The 17,699-nt window shown below is 39.5% G+C and overlaps 1 protein-coding gene across 1 annotated transcript; it reads left to right on the top strand.

Moving 5' to 3' along the window:
- Window positions 1-594: 594 nt before the first annotated feature.
- slc41a2a (solute carrier family 41 member 2a) lies at window positions 595-17,643 on the top strand. The gene is made up of 11 exons (XM_051382370.1): window positions 595-723; window positions 1,811-2,233; window positions 3,388-3,495; window positions 5,527-5,598; window positions 5,742-5,886; window positions 12,345-12,491; window positions 12,759-12,906; window positions 13,992-14,071; window positions 15,788-15,919; window positions 16,026-16,174; window positions 16,252-17,643. The coding sequence occupies exons 2-11, from the start codon at window positions 1,859-1,861 to the stop codon at window positions 16,426-16,428; spliced, it is 1,533 nt and encodes a 510-aa protein (XP_051238330.1). The 5' UTR covers window positions 595-723; window positions 1,811-1,858; the 3' UTR covers window positions 16,429-17,643.
- The last annotated feature ends 56 nt before the right edge of the window (window positions 17,644-17,699 follow it).

Here is a 17,699-nt window from a genome sequence, read left to right as displayed (position 1 = left end):
ATAGATAGATAGATAGATAGATAGATAGATAGATAGATAGATAGATAGATAGATAGATAGATAGATAGATAGATAGATTGAATATTATTATATGGTTGGTTTTGTCCTGTAATGTTTTTCTTGGTTCACTTTTTATATTTGTAAAAAAAAAAAAGGCCTACTACTGCAGTATATGTCATATGTTCAAGCTTGGGGAGTAATGGATTACATGTAACTGAGTTCTGTAATTAGGATAGAAAAGTGTAATCCATTAAAACTTTATCAGATTACAGTTACATTTTGTAAAAATTGGGTTTTTCTGCGTTTTTTCTTTAAAAATACACTGACTGATTATTATTTATATTTCTTTTCTCTTGTTTTTATTAACATATCTGGAGTTGAGGTAATCCAAAAATAACAGAAAGTAATTAAGTTAGGTTACTTTAATATCGTGATACTTAGTAATTATTACATTACATTTTTAAAGTAACCCTCCCAACCCTGCATATGTCAGCCGTCTGTCTTATACAGGCTGTATAGGCTGTCGCTGTATTTAAAAATGCATGCTCTGTATATGATAGAAGTGGTGAGAGAGTGAGAGTTATGTCGTGTGTGTGCATGTTTAAGGGGGTAGGTTAATGTCACACTGGAGACTCAGCACACCATTCAGAGGAGGACAGAAGCCATGAGGAAGAGTCACGCTTAGCGGTGGAGTGTGAGAATAGATGCCTCTTCTTCCTAAGGGTAAGAAACTTGTTTATTCTGCTATTCTACTCCTGATGGTAGACCAAATGTTGCTTAGACAGTCAAATCAAATATATATATCTTTGTACATATTGACACATAGATCATAGCAGTATGTGTGTGAACAGAGCTAGAGAGAGACCCAAAGAGAAACTCAGCACTGCAAATTAATTTGATACGATAATTAAAACTTTCTCTCACTTTTGTCCTCATCTGCTCTTAAAGAAGAGCCTGGCTGCAGGAGTCCTTTATATTATACAGTGTTGTGATGTCTGATGCTCTGCGCTTTCCTTAAGATGGGTTCAACAGTATAGGTCTCCTTATAGATAATATTACATATATTTGAATCATTTAGCAAGTTTTTGGCTCACAACAGCAATGTGCTTGTAACTTTTCTGACCATTTCTTGGGTATAAGTTGTTTGATTTATCATAACTATGGAAATTTAACATGGTAATGCATGTATATATCCATCAAAGTTTTAGTTTCTTAACTGTCAAACTGTAGATTGTTTTTTTCAATAGTATAAAGCAGGTTATTGAATTATAAACACCAAGTATTGCTATGCCAGTTTTTGAAGATTATATTAAAAACAGTTATACATTTTGGACAATTCCTTGCTTGCAACTCGATGACTTCAGCTATTTGGTACCTGGTCATCTCTTAAGAATTTCAAATGAAGTGCATTGTCTCTGTCAGACAACACAGCCTCAGTGTTGCAGATGGGAATCAGGCATGAAGAATGATAATGCAGGCAATCTGTGCTGTCAGATGACTCTGAAACAGCCTCATTCAACGGTCAAGCTTTCTACATGCCAAAGTTGCACGCTTGATTTTTCATGGAGGTGAAATAAGTCATATCACAGTATTTGTTTATGTGATACAAAACTTAACTAAATGTTGTTGCTTAGCTTTTGGCTTTACTTTTTTATTAGTATTGTTACTGTTATGCATCAGCAAGTCTTTATTGCGTACTGCTGCATAAAACAGCCTCCAGATGGGGAAATTGTTGTTGTTTTAGTTTTCAACCACACAACTGGGACTCATTATCAGATGCTTATTTTCTTATTACTGCACTGTTTCTCAGGAGCTGGAGCAGCAGGAATAACATCCTGCCAGAACCCAACTTTACACAATGGTTGTCCCAAAGTCACAAGATGAGCAACTGCCTGCAAGTGGTTCTGTGGACAGAGGCACCAGCCAACAGTACAGATCCAATCCGTCCTCATATCAACAATCTGGAGGCCCACAACATTTTAGCTCTAATGGGAATATTTCACCAGTCAACACCAGTCCCCATGAGCCACAGGAATACACTGAGACAGACTTTTTGCTCCCAAATAAACTGTACAGAGCGTCAAGGTTCAGTGGATCCATGAGAGCAAAGGATGCAGATGGCTCCGGCGCACCAGCTGAGACAGTCTGCTCCATAGTGATTCAGATACTGGTGCCATTTCTGCTGGCCGGGTTCGGTACAGTCTCTGCCGGGATGCTGCTCGAAGTGGTTCAGGTGAGGAAACAAAGGAAAGCCGAGGAGGACAAAGACGTGGTTTAGAGTTTAGATGAGCTCTTAACCCATAGGAACCCAGACCCATTACTCCTTGAAGGAAAATTATGGGGGATATACCGCAGAACAAGTGGAACTCATAGAACATATTTGCTTTGTGACATATAAGTCACAATGGGTGTTTATGGTAAATAAATATTTTATTAATACCTAAATAATTTGACATTATTTTTTGTTTATATTTCTTTAAATATACAGGGTATATAATAATCCTAAATAACTGAAACAGTGAAATTAATTAAGTGGCCTATTACTAATAATTATTATTGTTTTATATTATTTTGTTCAGGAAATATGGTCAGAACAGGTTAAATGAAATACAGACAATACAGGACATACTATTAAGGGACTAGAATTGTTAAATAGGTTTAAACTTGCCTTATTAACAAAAAAACAAGCTTTTTGAATTTAGCTACTTCCTTTATTTCTGTCCCTTCCTGTCACAGTCATAAAACCACCACACCAGGATGTTTTGTATATGTCACTTAGGAACTTAATGAGTTAAGGTATTAAGGTTAAGGTCTTATGAAAGATTCAAGGTCATTTAAAGTGTTTGTGACACACGTAAATGGTAAATGGACCTGTACTTGTATAGCGCCTTTCTAGTCTTCCGACCACTCAAAGCGCTTTTACACTACATGCCACATTCACCCTTTCACACACATTCACTCAGTGATGGTAAAGTCCATCGAACAGAAACTAACATTCATACACCGATGCATGGCATCGGTCAACTTCGACATGTGGCACCAGGGGCTGGGGATCGAACCCACAACCTTCCGATTTAGGAACGACCCGCATGTGTCACCATGGGTTCTTGTGAACCCATGTGAGGTCATCGTTTCTTCTCTTTCTAAAAATTGAAGAGAGGAAAGAAAGCAGAAGAGTCAATGTAGGAAATTTTTAATGTTGTGGAGACAGATTGAAAGAAGGACTGGCATTGAGAAACACGGGAATTATAAAATAAACCAAACAAAACTGATTTTAATTTCAAAGTTGGTGTGTTTACTTTATCACCTTGAAAATATAAATGATTCATTCATTGTGTGTCTGTGGTTCACCTTCTGTTTTTCACCTTCTGTGTGTTTTCATGGCAGAACTGGGACGTGTTTCAGGAAATCACGGAGATCTTCATCCTGGTCCCTGCAGTATTAGGCATGAAAGGGAACCTGGAAATGACTCTGGCCTCTAGACTCTCGACTGCTGTGAGTGTGCTAACACACACAAACACACACATACACACAATAAATAAATCCAGTGGGTACCTACCTACCTACCTACCTTCTAGGAATTATATTTTTGCCTTCTTGCATAATGGGTTTTCTGTCCCCATGTGAAACTCCTCACAGACCTGCGAAGACCACAGCAGGAGATCAACCTCCAGTACAATATCCTGCAGGGAAAATGAATAACAATAGTCTGACAATTCAGATAACCCGAAAAGATGGTTTCCTGGAAAAGAAGAGTGTATAATGATCAAATATTATGATAATTCTTGTTCACTAACATGTCAAAGATTATTCCTGTCCGTCATAGAACTCCAAAACAATTAAAAACACATCAATGTGCCACAGTGTCTCACTGGGTGATGTTCCTTCATTACCATTAAAAAAGGAAGAAAAACTAGTCTTAGGGTCTAAAGGGTGGTTTAATCCACAGCAGACAATAGTTTCAAACAGATGCACTCCTATTTGAGTTAATGTTGCTAAAAACCATCTGTTTTAGGGCTTAGAGCTGAGTGTCACAGTCATGGTAAGAAAGTAGTGTTTTACTCTCCATTTGTTGTTTGTTGTTGTTTGCTTTGGTGTTTTTAATAAGATTAGAGGCGTTAAGATAAGATAGACTTTATTGATCCCACACTGGGGAAATTCACTAGCTACAGCAGCTCCAGATACAACACAGCAGGTAAGAAAAATACACATTAAATTAAAAAAAAAAAGAAAAATATAAGATATAATGAAAATAGAAAAAATATAGTAAGAGTTGTATATACACTATGTACAGCTTTTTTTATACAGACGTGATTTAGCAGGAGGTAGAGCATTGGGATAAATATATATGTATATACATATATATATAATATATAGTAGTATAGATTAGTGGAAATATAGGCTGTAAACAGGGCTATGAATATACAGTATTGGTCTAATACTAATAATGTGCGGGTAGGAAATGGTATATATCTATATCTATCTATCTCTCTCTATATATGTGTGTGTAAAAACAGTACAGTACTAATAGTGCAAATAGTGTATTAAATAGTGCAAAAAAAGTGACTGTGATCAGTGTTGACAGAAGTTACATAGACAAACAGTGCTACTCACTGGTTGCTGAGTTATAGAGTCTGACAGCTGTTTGGATGAAGGACCTGCGGTGGCGCTCCACACTGTACTCCTTCTTGCACTGAGGGTGCAGTAGTCTGTTGCTGAAGGAGCTGCTCAGGGACCCCTCAGTCTAATGCAGGGGGTGAGAGGTGTTATGTGTGATTGACGTCAGCTTGGCTAAGATCCTCATCTCACCCACCTCCTCTACGGAGTATATAGGGCAGTCCAGGACAGAACTAGCCCTCTTACCCAGTTTGTTGAGACCTTTTCTGTCCCTCTCCGTGCTTCCAGTTCCCCAACAGACTACTGCATATAAGTTGGCAGATGCCACAACAGTGTTGTAGAAAGATTTTTACAGTGTCCACACACCAAAAGACTGTAGTCTCCTCAGTAGATGAAGACAACTTTGGCCCTTTGTGTACACGACATGTGTTGTTAAGTTCAGTTTATCGTTACTGGGTATTTATCAGTTGTCACCATCTCAGTGTCCAAACCCTGGATGTTCACATCTGGATGTAAAGTCTTCCACCATCTCTTTTGTCTTGCTGGCATTTATGAGTAAGCTATTACCTCTCTGTATTCCTGATTGTTCCCATCTGACACACACAATGGCAGTATCATCAGAGATCATGATGTCAATTTCTTGTGTTCATGGAATATAGAATAACGCCAGTCTCATCCTTTAAGGTCACCTTTTTTTAGGTCACGACTTGGTGCTGAGATTATGCTGTCATTAATTAATTACTTCTTCTTTTTCAGATCAGTTTTAAACCCTTGATTAAATATCTGTCACACATACACTCATAGTCTTTACAGAGAAAATGTAGTAGCTCTGCAGCTTTCAGTCATATCAGTAAATCGAGTTTTCGCACTTGTGATGAAAATGTAGATGTTTTCCTTTTGTATATGTAGGTGAATGCAGGAAAAATGGAAACTGCCAGAGAAAAATGGATGTTGATCATTGGCAACCTGGCGCTCAAGCAGGTACATTATTTTATTACAGAGCAAATCTGTGGCTAATTGTGTGGATTTAATCTTCCAATCAACCATTCCTGTTTATCTGCAGAATTCTATGGCAATTTACCACAATTTGTGGGTATTTTCTTACTACCACCTTCTTTCTACAGCTACAAGCCACGGTGCTCGGCCTGTTGGCCTCTTTGATGGCGACTGTGTTGGGCTGGATGGCAGAGGGAAAAATGCCCTTCAATCACGTAGTGCTCCTGTGTTCAGCCAGTGTTTCTACTGCCTTCATGGCTTCACTGCTGCAAGGTAGAAACACAACCTGCTGTCACCTTGAACCAATGTCTTTGAGCTTTCTTTGAGCTTTCTTTGAGCGTAATACGAGACAAGTGCATCACACACCTACACACATCGTTATTAAATCCATTCAAACCTTATTGACGTCCCAGTTTCTCCCTCTCTACTTCACCCATGATCTCAGGATTCTTCATTAGAGAGAGGGATCTATGCACTCAAAAGTGACAGGTACCACGCCCCTTTTCAGGCCCCTTTCCCAGCCCCCTACTGTGCCAAATCAAAAGGTCAAAAGGTACTGCGGCCCTTCTGACCCAAGGGATGAACAATGGACAGAGGTAGCAACTAAGTACAGAGACAACAGATGAATGAACACCCCCTCCTACCTATTTGCTCCTTCCTTTTTAACATGTGTTTTTTACTATTCTTTCAATTTTTATACTTGTTATTAGAACTGAAAAAGTTTTTCTTGTACTTTTTAACATGTGTTTTTGTATTTGTGACTATGCAAACCTCTAATATAATAACTTGTACATCCTATTTTTCTCTCATTCCGTTTTCAACATATCTGAGAAACGTTTCGTGAAAAAAGTGTATTACTATCCTAGCCATCTGGGAGCTTTGGAGGTGTAGAACGGCTACGTAAAAGTGTTCAAGATGAAACATGTGAGAGGGTGGGAGTTGAAAATGTCAAAGACTTTTTTATCTGAGCAGGATGCTTACACTCTACTCAAACTGGCCAGAGTACATTTTTATTAGAAACAGAGTTTTTGTACCGCGCCCTATAAACCAATTTCAAGCAGATCTGTGTGATATGCAAGCTTTGTCAGAATATAATGATGGGTATAATTATTTATTAACCGTCATAGACGTGTTTTCCAAGAAGGCTTATGTATGAGCTCTGAAGAGAAAAACAACCGTTGAGGTGGTGAAGGCTTTTGAATCTATTTTTGAAGAAAGTCAGACGCCTGTAAAACTACAAACCGATGCGGGGAAAGAATTTTTTAACAAGAGTTTTACGTCTTTGATGAAAAAACACGGTATCATACATTTTTCCACAGCCAGTGACTTCAAAGCCTCTGTGATTGAAAGATTTAACCGTACTTTAAAAAGTAGAATGTGGAGACACTTTACAGCAAACAACACCATGCGCTACCTCAATGTCTTACAAGACTTGCTGAAAAGCTATAATCACAGCTATCACCGCAGTATTAAAATGAAGCCTATGCAAGTGACCACGGAGAATGCCTTCCAAGTGTTTCAAAACCTGTACGGTACATCCTCGGCCACTCAGAGAAGTGAATTAAAAATGAATTTTAAAAAGGGGGATCAAGTCAGAATATCAAAAGTGAGAGGTGTGAACCGTTTTGCGGGCGAAGTGTTCACAGTACACTAATGCATTCCTCGTGAACCACCTGTTTACAAACTGAAAAGTTCTTTTTACGAGGCAGAGTTGCAAAAAGTAAAAACGTGTAAAGACAAAGTCTACGCTGTAGAGGACATATTGAAACGACGTAACGTCAGAGGTGAAGAGCAAGCTTTTGTACGCTGGAAAAACTGGCCTGCAAAATTCAACAGCTGGGTCAAGGTTTCCGCTTTAAAAAATATATAAAAACCTAGGTGTACACGAGAGTTGTGCATCATTCCAACATGTACGGTCCGAAGGATAAGGGGTTTTTCATCACCCTGCCTTCCAACGCTAGCTTAGACGTTTTCAAAGATAACACGATCGCCAGTTACAGGGTGGATTTGGCGCAACATATTGATTTAGAAGGAGAATGGGAGGTTGCCCTGACAGAGATTTCATATCCACACACTTGGTTTAACATACCAAAGGATGAAGCCTACTTTCGTTGGAGGAAACAGCCCAAAGAACCCGAGACCGAGTCTGAAGTACATACAAAAAAGTTTAGAGGGGGATATTATGCAGGCGTAAACATACTTAAAAAAGAGATGGAAAGTCATTTTAGACAGATTAATTCTGATAACTATCTAAATTTTCACGATACTCAAAAAAGATTTGAATTTTAAGCCAGAGGCCAAACACATTTACTCTTTGATCCTCCCATATCTTACATGATGGGTACGTACCCTGGAGAATGGTTCAAGTGTGATAGCCTTTTGGCACCTCTACCACCGGCTATGTTCGCAAATGGAGAGAATATTGTTCCTTTATTATTCAATCAAATAGAATAGATTTGAAACCAAAAAAGAGATTTGAGAGCAAAAAAGAGTAAGTGGCAATCAAAAACATTTTTTGAGATCAAAACAGAACAGGTTGCAATTGAAAGAAAAATATGAGAGAACATATTTCTTCAACTTCAATCAAAACTAATGTTTGTAAGTAAAAACATACGACCATTTTGCGTCCTCTTTGCTTGCAAGTTCTAAAGTTTTGTTTGCAAATCAGTCCTCTTTGCTTGAGAGTTCAACTGCACTTGATGGGCGGGGCCTACGCTGGACGAGAGAAGAGTTTCTATTGGTTGGTTTGACTGGCTACGTCTTCCGCATTACACCCACTTCTCCCTGTGCTGTGCTGCTTGGAGAAGCCTGTTGCTCTTGAAACGTTTCCCATAAGTAATGAATTGCGCTATATATCGTTGGCTACAGCCTGCTGTACATTCACAACAACAACAACAACACAAGTAATGAATTATAATGCCCTGCTGCTGCAAGCACACTGATTAGCAGCAACATGGTTGTCTCTGCTAGTCACGGCCTGAGCAGAGTGAGTGAATTACAGGGAGGCGCATACAACGTAGGGCTGTGATTGAAACATTTAGTGTTGAATGGTACTCGAGGTGCCAAAACGTCAGGGTTCCTACACAACAGTACTACTGTGGATTACTAAACTACCTGAATGCGGTGCCAGTTTCCACTGTGTAGCGGGCTGCCGCTACTCCTCCCGGCTCCCGTTCTTGCTACAGCTGTTCTAATGTCAACAAACACACGATATTGTTGTAAATGTGCTGTGGTATCTGAAGGCCTTGTATTTAAGTTACATGTTGTTATAAGTTCAAGTGATATTCTTGTCAACATATGTAGGGTCAGTAGTTCATGAGGAACACATCTTCACATCATCGCTACTTAATATACAACAGTGCAAATAAGTGACCCTCAAAAATTCATACCAGTTCTTTAAACATTGTTTGAAGCGAAATGTGACAAAATGTTGCTCTTATTTTCAGCGTGAGCCGCTTTACAAACGGCACCCCATATCTAAAAGCTCAAACTGATCATTCTCCTGCCCCTGCTGTAGAGTCAGTCACCCGATGTCCATCTCTCTTATCCTGCTTGGAGAAGGCAAAATATCTTTGCAGTAAAGCGTTGTACTTTTTAATTTTTTCATAAGAACTCGATCCCTGTTCACTTAATACATCCGTCATTCTAGCATCCAAATCCTCCTCTGCTGTTTCTCTGATAGATGCAGTCGGTTGAGTGAGATGTTTTAACTGATGGGGTGAGACGAGAAACAGTTTCTGCATCTTCTTCAAAGACACTTTTAATAAATTATCTTCTAGCAATACCCCCTAAAAGACTTCCTATCATAGGTACAACGGCCGGCAGGAGAGGTAAAATGAAACCGCCCGACTGCTTCTTTAGATTTTGGCATTTGCTTTTTAAACTGGCATTCTTATTAGCCATAAGTCTGATGGCCTTTTTCTGCCTTTTCAGTTTTTTTTAACTGAGATGGAGACATAGGAATGTTACCCTTCAAAAGATTTAGAGCAATCTCACAAAGCGTCTGAATAAAGCCTGGAGAACCGTGGCTAAGAATGTCTTTACGCTTCTTGGGTGTAGCGTGATACAGAGCCGTGAGTAAGGGAGCATTTCTTTATACACGGCGACATGATGGTCTAGGCTGATGAATTTGGCACATACACTGTTGACTGTTGATGAGGAAGTACACCCATCCTCAGTCTGTGCCATTCTGGACAGGTGGGCGTGAGATCTACTATTAAATACCCATGAGGATCTTTGGTAGCATCTTCAAAACTCTCTAATCACCAAATAATTGCTGTTCAAACTAATGGTGCGGCTTTTAAGACATTGAGGTAGCGCATGGTGTTGTTTGCCATAAAGTATCTCCACATTCTACTTTTTAAAGTACGATTAAGTCTTTCAATCACAGAGGCCTTGAGGTCACTGGCTGTGGAAAAATGAATGATACCATGTTTTTTCATCAAAGCCTTAAAACTCTTGTTAAAAAATTCTTTCCCTGCATCGGTTTGTAGTTTTACAGGCGTCTGACTTTCTTCAAAAATAGATTCAAAAGCCTTCACCACCTCAACGGTTGTTTTTCTCTTCAGAGCTCATACATAAGCCTTCTTGGAAAACACGTCTATGACGGTTAATAAATAATTATACCCATCATTATATTCTGACAAAGCTTGCATATCACACAGATCTGCTTGAAATTGGATTAAAGGGCGCGGTACAAGAACTCTGTTTCTAATAAAATGTACTCTGGCCAGTTTGAGTAGAGTGTAAGCATCCTGCTCAGATAAAAAGTCTTTGACATTTTCAACTCCCACCCTCTCACATGTTTCATCTTCAACACTTTTACGTACCCGTTCTACACCTCCAAAGCTCCCAGGATGGCTAGGATAGTAATACACTTTTTTCATGAAACGTTTCTCAGACATGTTGAAAACTGAATGAGAGAAAAATATGATGTACAAGTTATTTTTATTAGAGGTTTGCATAGTCACAAATACAAAAACACATGGTATAAAAGTACAAGATAAACCTTTCAGTTCTAATAACGAGTATAAAAAATTTAAAGAATAGTAATAAAACACATGTTGTAAAAGTACAGGATTAATGAGAGTGCACACTACTTGTGGGGCAATCCTCCTTTTATTTTATTTTTTTGTATTTTTTCTTTGTTTTCATTTTCAAAATATTCATTTATAAAATCACCAACCCCAACACTTGGTGACCGAATTGAGCTGCATACATATCATTTTGGCACCTAAATTATCAAACATGCTGTCAGAGGGCTCATCCACATCTTTCATATTGTGTAGAATCATCTCTGCAGCGGCCCTGACTCTAACTTCATCCGTTGGAAGATTGTGCATATTCAGCAGACACTGAATTTCAGGAATCAATTTAAGCTTGTAAAGCATCTTCATCAACCCTTGAAAGTTGGTACTGTAGTAGACATCGTCTAACGGCTCCAAACACGGATGTTCTTTCTGGGGTGGCTGATTTGACATCCGTAGCAGTTGGCACTGCGTTACATGTTGACGGTGATGGCGAGCAGATGTAGCACGGCTGTTTTTATTAGCCGGCCATCGATTTCATCCGCCGGTTCTTCCTTACCCCACAGGGAAGTCGGGAAGAAACAGGGTTCAAGAGGGTTGGAAACTCTGGTGCAGGCCGTGGAGGAGTGGAAGGCAGGGAATCCCCCATGTCTACCCAGACCGAGTTCTGAGGTGGTGGAGAGGCTGGGCTCTGGATCACCCCTCCAGGATTAGAGGAATCGTAGGGTGAGACCTGCGAATCCTGGGTCTCTTCTGCGTATAAACCAGGGGTGCAGCATGACGAGTCGTACATCATTGGAGAGGCAGGGCTCAGGGTTTCCTCCAAAACAGTGCTGAGGGTACAGATGGAGCCGTTGGCCGAGTGTCTGTGAGTTGAATCCTCCTCAAGAGGCTTCTCCCTAGATGTTCGGATAGTGGCGCGTTTGAACCATTGACTGGAACCAGATATCTTCGCCTGTCAGACAGCCTTAGAAACGACACTGGACTCTGGTACATAGGTGGAAGGGTCTGTTCTCACTTGTTTACAGGGTACCTCCTCATCCTCATCCGAGGGACATTCGGACATCACCCGCCACAACATGGCCCAGTCGTTGGAGGTCAGCGTCAGTACATTTTTCATCAAATCCTATTTTTCATCCTCACCCCGTTGGTACAACCAGAGCTCGCCCGCTTCATACTTGAACGCAAACCCCCAACATCCAGACGATCCACGCAGCTCTAAAGACCATTCTTCTCTCAGAGATTCCTTTGGAGGAGCCTGTGTACGTTGTACATTCAACATACTCTTCCTCGGTGCAGACAGAGGCCTTTTTCACAAACGTAAAACTTTTATTTTAGCATGGTGGTCTCTTTGCAGTCTTTGTACTTAGACGCTACCTCTGTCCTTTGTTCACCCTGAGATTTAAAGGCATACTATGCAGTTTTCCAGTTTTGTCAAACAGCTACCCCTAGAGTCGCTGCGGAGTACTTGTATTTAACAAAAAGGGAAAAGGGGCGTGGTACCTGTCACTTTTTGGTTTGACAAGAAGTAGATCCTCTCTCTCAAGTTGAAATTCGACATTGGACTTATTATAGAGATATACCTTATGTCAAAAAATGATAACTTAATGACTTTGACCTTTGACCCCACAGCGGGGGTGCATTCATGAATAAAGGCTGAGAACCACTGGCCTAGACTTTTACCTTGCCTGTAACTCTCTCTAGGTGTTATCATGGTGGGAGTGATCATGGGCTCCAAACGATTGGGAATCAACCCTGACAACGTGGCAACACCCATGGCAGCCAGCTTTGGGGATCTCATCACTCTTGCCTTCCTGGCCTGCTTCAGTCAGTGGTTCTTCTCCTTAATAGGTAAAGAGAGATAACGACTACAAGATGGTCTGGTAGGCCAATTTAATACAATACAAATATGTAAAACACACACACACACACACACACACACACACACACACACACACACAAAAATAATATACTGGTCGTCCTTGGACTCATGTAGTTCACACTTTTGGCCAACAGATGGTACTAACACATCCATAAAAATCTGAATCCTAGGGGTAGTTTTATGCTGATTCCTGGTTGTAAAATAAAGGTATAAATAATGACCTCTTCTCTTGACAGATTTGTACCCCTATGTGTTGTACCTGGTGGATATGTTCTTTCTGTGCCTGATTCCTCTTTGGGTGGTAATTGCCTCAAAACATCCAGCCAGTCACATGCTGCTCCGCACAGGCTGGGAACCAATCGTAACAGCAATGGTCATCAGCAGGTAAACCACCTCAGTCTGACATTTATTCAGATTATTTACATTGAGTACATCCTTTGCATTAAAAGGTTCAGGATCTGATTTTTAAAATTAAGCACTAATAAAATAATCCATCACTCTCTGTCAAAGTACAGAAATGGGGGAATTTAATAATTTTGTTTAAAGAACAAGACTTAAACTCTATTGTCATCCATACTATATGTTACTATACACATATATACCGTATTCCACACTTGATCAGTCAACCCCATAGTCAAACATTATATTAAATGTCATTGAGATCTCTGTACAAGAGCTTTTCTTATCAAGAAACTAGCAAGACAAACAATGAAAATGCTGCTCAGAATGGATTAAACCTATTTGACATGACAGAGAATATAAGATGATCAGATAATAGCGGCTAGTTATGCAAAAATAAAAGGTTTTAAGTACAACAGAAAATAAAAACATAAAATAAGCCTCTATTTTGACCTCTAAGATGTCTCTCTTCAAATTCAAGACCTTTATTTGTCCCAGAGGAGCGATTGGTTCTGCTGCAGTAGCAATAAAAACAACAGCTACAAAAAGGCAAGACACACACAAAAAAAGCAAAAACTGACTCAATAAAGATTTATGAAACCATGTCATCAGGGAAATGTCAACCTGGAACTTTGCTCCTCCAACAAAAAAGACCCTGCAGTCTTTTTCTTTTTACTCAGAATTATCTGTATTCCTTTTAATTATAATGCCCAATTAGACTCAACCACTTCAACATTTTGTTCATTAAGTATAGTTTAGTGCAGGATTCTGGTGTTGATATCAGAAGTCAATGCACAGATTAAATTCTAAAAAGGCTTCTTTATACCAGTTTCATAAAATAGTTTGAAGTTCAATGTTCAGTGAGACTTTTTAGCATTATTCAGCAGGGAGAGAGTAGAGGGGATACCACTGGATGGTTGTATGGTTTTTTAACTCCCTCAATGCAGCATCGCACTTCTTTCAAAATGTTCTCCTGCACAGAACCAAGATTGTGTTTTCGTTAATGTTTCGTAGTACCACCACAATAAGTAGAGCTTCTAAAAATGCGTTCTTCCTTGTTTTTCTTTTAGTATTGGAGGACTTATTCTGGACAAGACTGTGTCAGATCCAAACCTTGCCGGAATCCTAGTTTATGCTCCAGTTATAAATGGTGAGTTGCTCTCTTTTGAAAGTGCATTTATGGGTCACTTTTGTGCAGATACAGATCTAAAAAAAAAAAAAAAAACATGTAATCATCCCTCTCAGAAAAAAAAAAAATCATTGTGCATGTGACATGTATGCAATGTTTGCAAATATGGCCCTGTTTACACCCGGCATGCATCTTCTGTGATCCGATCACAAGTGGACAGCTCTTAGTACAGGTGCACCCAAAGACATAGTGAGGACACATTGAGATCCGATTGCTCAGACCACATCCGGAGGTGGTGGTCAACAAAGATAAGCAGTAGATGTTCCCCTTAAAAATTGTGCAATTATGAGAGTTGTTAAGTAAGGAGGAACCTAATAAACTTTGCAAAACAGCTAATGCTAATTCTTAATCATGTGTGTCTTCTTGTAAAATTGGCATTAAATAAAATACATTGAGTTGTTTCTTTCCTCGTAAACATACTGTTGTATACTAAGTAGTGATGATGTGAAGATGTATTGAAGACAGGTCCGCTGACACCGTCTTGATTGTATATAAAGGTTTATTACAACAAAGTCCAGCATCAATACAAGCACTCGAGAGCTTGGAGAGCATCCAGCTAAATGGATATCTCTGTACCTATGCGTCCAACACAGACTTTTTATAGGTCGGTTGTTTGTGAGAAAAATAGGGAAGATATATCTGTTTTCTAATACCGATGTACTTAAAGGTTTATGTCATAAGGGAAGATTGAGGGGCTCCTAACTTAATTTCAACAGGATGTGATGTTGGGCCTCATGACCTACTGATCCTGCATAATTGACCAGATGTCATTTGAACGTATAACCCCTCCAGACACCACAATACAAACATCAGTTTGTCTGTTGGTCGCTGCATCGCTGTCTAAAGTGTGCCTCACAAGCCAACATTTAGCAGCTAGGTGTTTGAACCATAGACTGTATAAAATATGGACGTCACCAATAGTTTTCTGAAGAGTGCAGTAACAAAAAAGTCAAAAAGGCCTGGACCTCTTGTCAACAAATTAACTTAAAAAAACAACTTTTAAAGTACCTACTGGAGAAACCCCAAAGGAATCTGCATTATCTGATGTGAAAGAATTTAATGGGGCAATAAATCTCACTGACTTTCTGCTCAAAAAGCCCTCTCCTAGATACTGAATTCGACTTGCTCCTTCACTGAGCCTTAACTGACTATTTTCTAAAAGGAGAATCTTAAAAGGCTTGGAAATAAGCAAGTAATCTTTTGGGCTATTTTCCCCCTAGTGGCAATGTTTTGTATACAGTAGACAGGCAGACGAGTTAATGCCAGGCATTCGATGTGATCATGGAATTTGCAATCAGAGGCAATCCTATCTTTAATACCATCCACAGACTGTGTTATATATATAATATACATATTCTTCCTCCAAGGAACAGTGTGTCTGAATTGGAATCAGAATATCAATTTCCCTTCTATACATAAACTAGGCCTCTGTCTACACTGACTTTGGATAAGTACCTCATACAATCCCACTTAAAAAACAAAACAAAAAACTATCCCATTACAGTTATTTCATTCTTTGTGTAAAAAAAAATGGAAATGCTTGCATGCTGTATTTGCATGTAAGGAGGGGACATGTAATGTTCCAGGGTGTGAATAGGGCCTATTCCCTCGGGATAAATAAAGCTTCTTGAATAATCTTACCGTTGACCCTTCCCCCATCCTCTCTTTCCTGTTCAGGTATTGGAGGAAACCTTGTCTCAATACAGTCCAGTCGTATTTCTACCAATTTGCATTTGAATTACTCACCTAGAGAGGTTCCTGAAGACCGTAGGAGCTGTTACAACCCTTGTCGCACTTTCTTAGGTTCAGGTAAAGATCTATGGGTCAAAACATTTAAATAAACACGTTGCCCCATCACGTAATCCCCCCCCACACACACACACACACTATCTGATGTTCAGCTTTGTCATGGCAGGAGCAAACCACAGATCTGCTCAGATTCTGGTTCTTTTGGTGATTCCTGGTCAGCTCGTCTTCATTCACACTATACACCTGATGAAAGGAGGCCACACTTTGCCCAGTCCTCTCTTCACTATTGCCTTCTTGTCTGCTTCCCTGATTCAGGTAAGTCAGCCATGTGGTCATTTTTCCTCTGCATACTTAATTGCTGCTTTACTCATTAACTTGTTTCCGTCTCTTAGGTATTCTCCCTGCTGTGTATAGCCGACTGTATGGTCCACTGTCTATGGCGGAGGGGTAAAGATCCCGACAGTTACTCAATACCCTACCTGACAGCCCTCGGAGACCTATTTGGGACTGCTCTCCTCTCTCTTGCTTTTCTCATGCTGTGGTGCATTGGTGACTCAGGCAGTGTGTAGTTTCAAAGCAAGAACAGACTTGAGGAAAAGACAAATACAACAAAACATCACATACCACTGGGCAACAAATAGTGGCACATTTACAATTTTTACAACTACCTTAAGGCTCGTCCAGTTAAGTGCAATTAACTCATTTTAACTTCTTGGAACAGAAGGAAAATAAGCACATAATTATATGTCCCTGAAAAGGACTATATATCTATAGTTGACGAATCAACTTATTGTTAACTGTCAACAAAACAGCAGTATAATTAGTCTAACAGGCAATGTAACATAGTGGCTTTTGGATATGAATATACATATTTAGCAGATTCTAAGACGTCTGTCATGTGACAATAATTTTGTTTCACTCGACCAGTGGTCTCTTGCTTTGTACCCCGACAGAACAACAACTAATTCCTGTTTTTATATTTATTAAAATAACTTGCACCTTCGCAGTCAACGTGTAAGCTTTAGGCCTAAAAGCACAATAATAGATAATAAATACAGTCTTATGTAACTGAGATAAATGGGCCTGGTGAGAGCTGCTTCCTGTGTCTCATTCAGTGCTGCTTGCCAAAATATTTTATTTATCTTTCACAACCATTTGGCAAACCCCAGGTTGAGAACCACTGCACCAGAATATAGTGTATGTGGAGCATCTGCAATGAAACAGATGCAAAATGTGTTGCTTAGTCTTCCCCTTGCAAAAGATATTATATAAATATTAGTTTTTAAAGTGGACCAGAGTTGAGTTTGAGTCCCAATATGTTCTGTACCCTACCCCTGTTGATGAAGAGAACTCACTTTGATAGGATAAAACACGATCAGCCCAAGCTGAGGTTACTTGAGGTAACTGCAACACACACACAGAAGATCTGGTTACAGTATGTATTTATAATGTGAATGTAAACACTCACTTTACATGTGTTTCTGCATGCTTTTGTTAATGTTTTGATTTCAGTACCTCAGAATAGACTGAGAAAGTTCCTAGGAAAAATACCTCCTATTCCTATAAACCAGCTACACTGGTTGGTAACCATGGATTCAGACTTGCAATCCCAGACGATTTTTTAATTTTTTAAATGCAGTATCTATCTAATTGTTTTGAATGATGTGGCAGATATGATCAGACATGCCCAGACAAGGGCATTGTTCCAAGTCCGTTGATTCTCGAGACAACTCGGTTTGCATGTATTCTGTTTTGTTGCAAATAAACCTTGCACAGGAAGGGAAGCTGGGAATTCTCTTTGTTATCTGTTTCTGGGTACCTTCTATGGGAGTTTGTGGTC

This window comes from Dicentrarchus labrax, unplaced genomic scaffold (assembly GCF_905237075.1).
Source record: "Dicentrarchus labrax unplaced genomic scaffold, dlabrax2021, whole genome shotgun sequence".
Lineage (NCBI taxonomy): Eukaryota > Metazoa > Chordata > Actinopteri > Moronidae > Dicentrarchus > Dicentrarchus labrax.
Note: the sequence above shows the minus strand (reverse complement) of the source record. Positions and strands in the feature narration are given on the sequence as shown.

Bases quoted from the DNA above. Each gene is read 5' to 3' on its own strand.
- slc41a2a (XM_051382370.1), top strand. From the start codon at position 1,859: ATGGTTGTCCCAAAGTCACAAGATGAGCAACTGCCTGCAAGTGGTTCT. The intron at 3,496-5,526 runs GTGAGTGTGCTA...TTGTATATGTAG, and splicing joins CCTCTAGACTCTCGACTGCT to GTGAATGCAGGAAAAATGGA. The intron at 5,599-5,741 runs GTACATTATTTT...TTCTTTCTACAG, and splicing joins GCAACCTGGCGCTCAAGCAG to CTACAAGCCACGGTGCTCGG.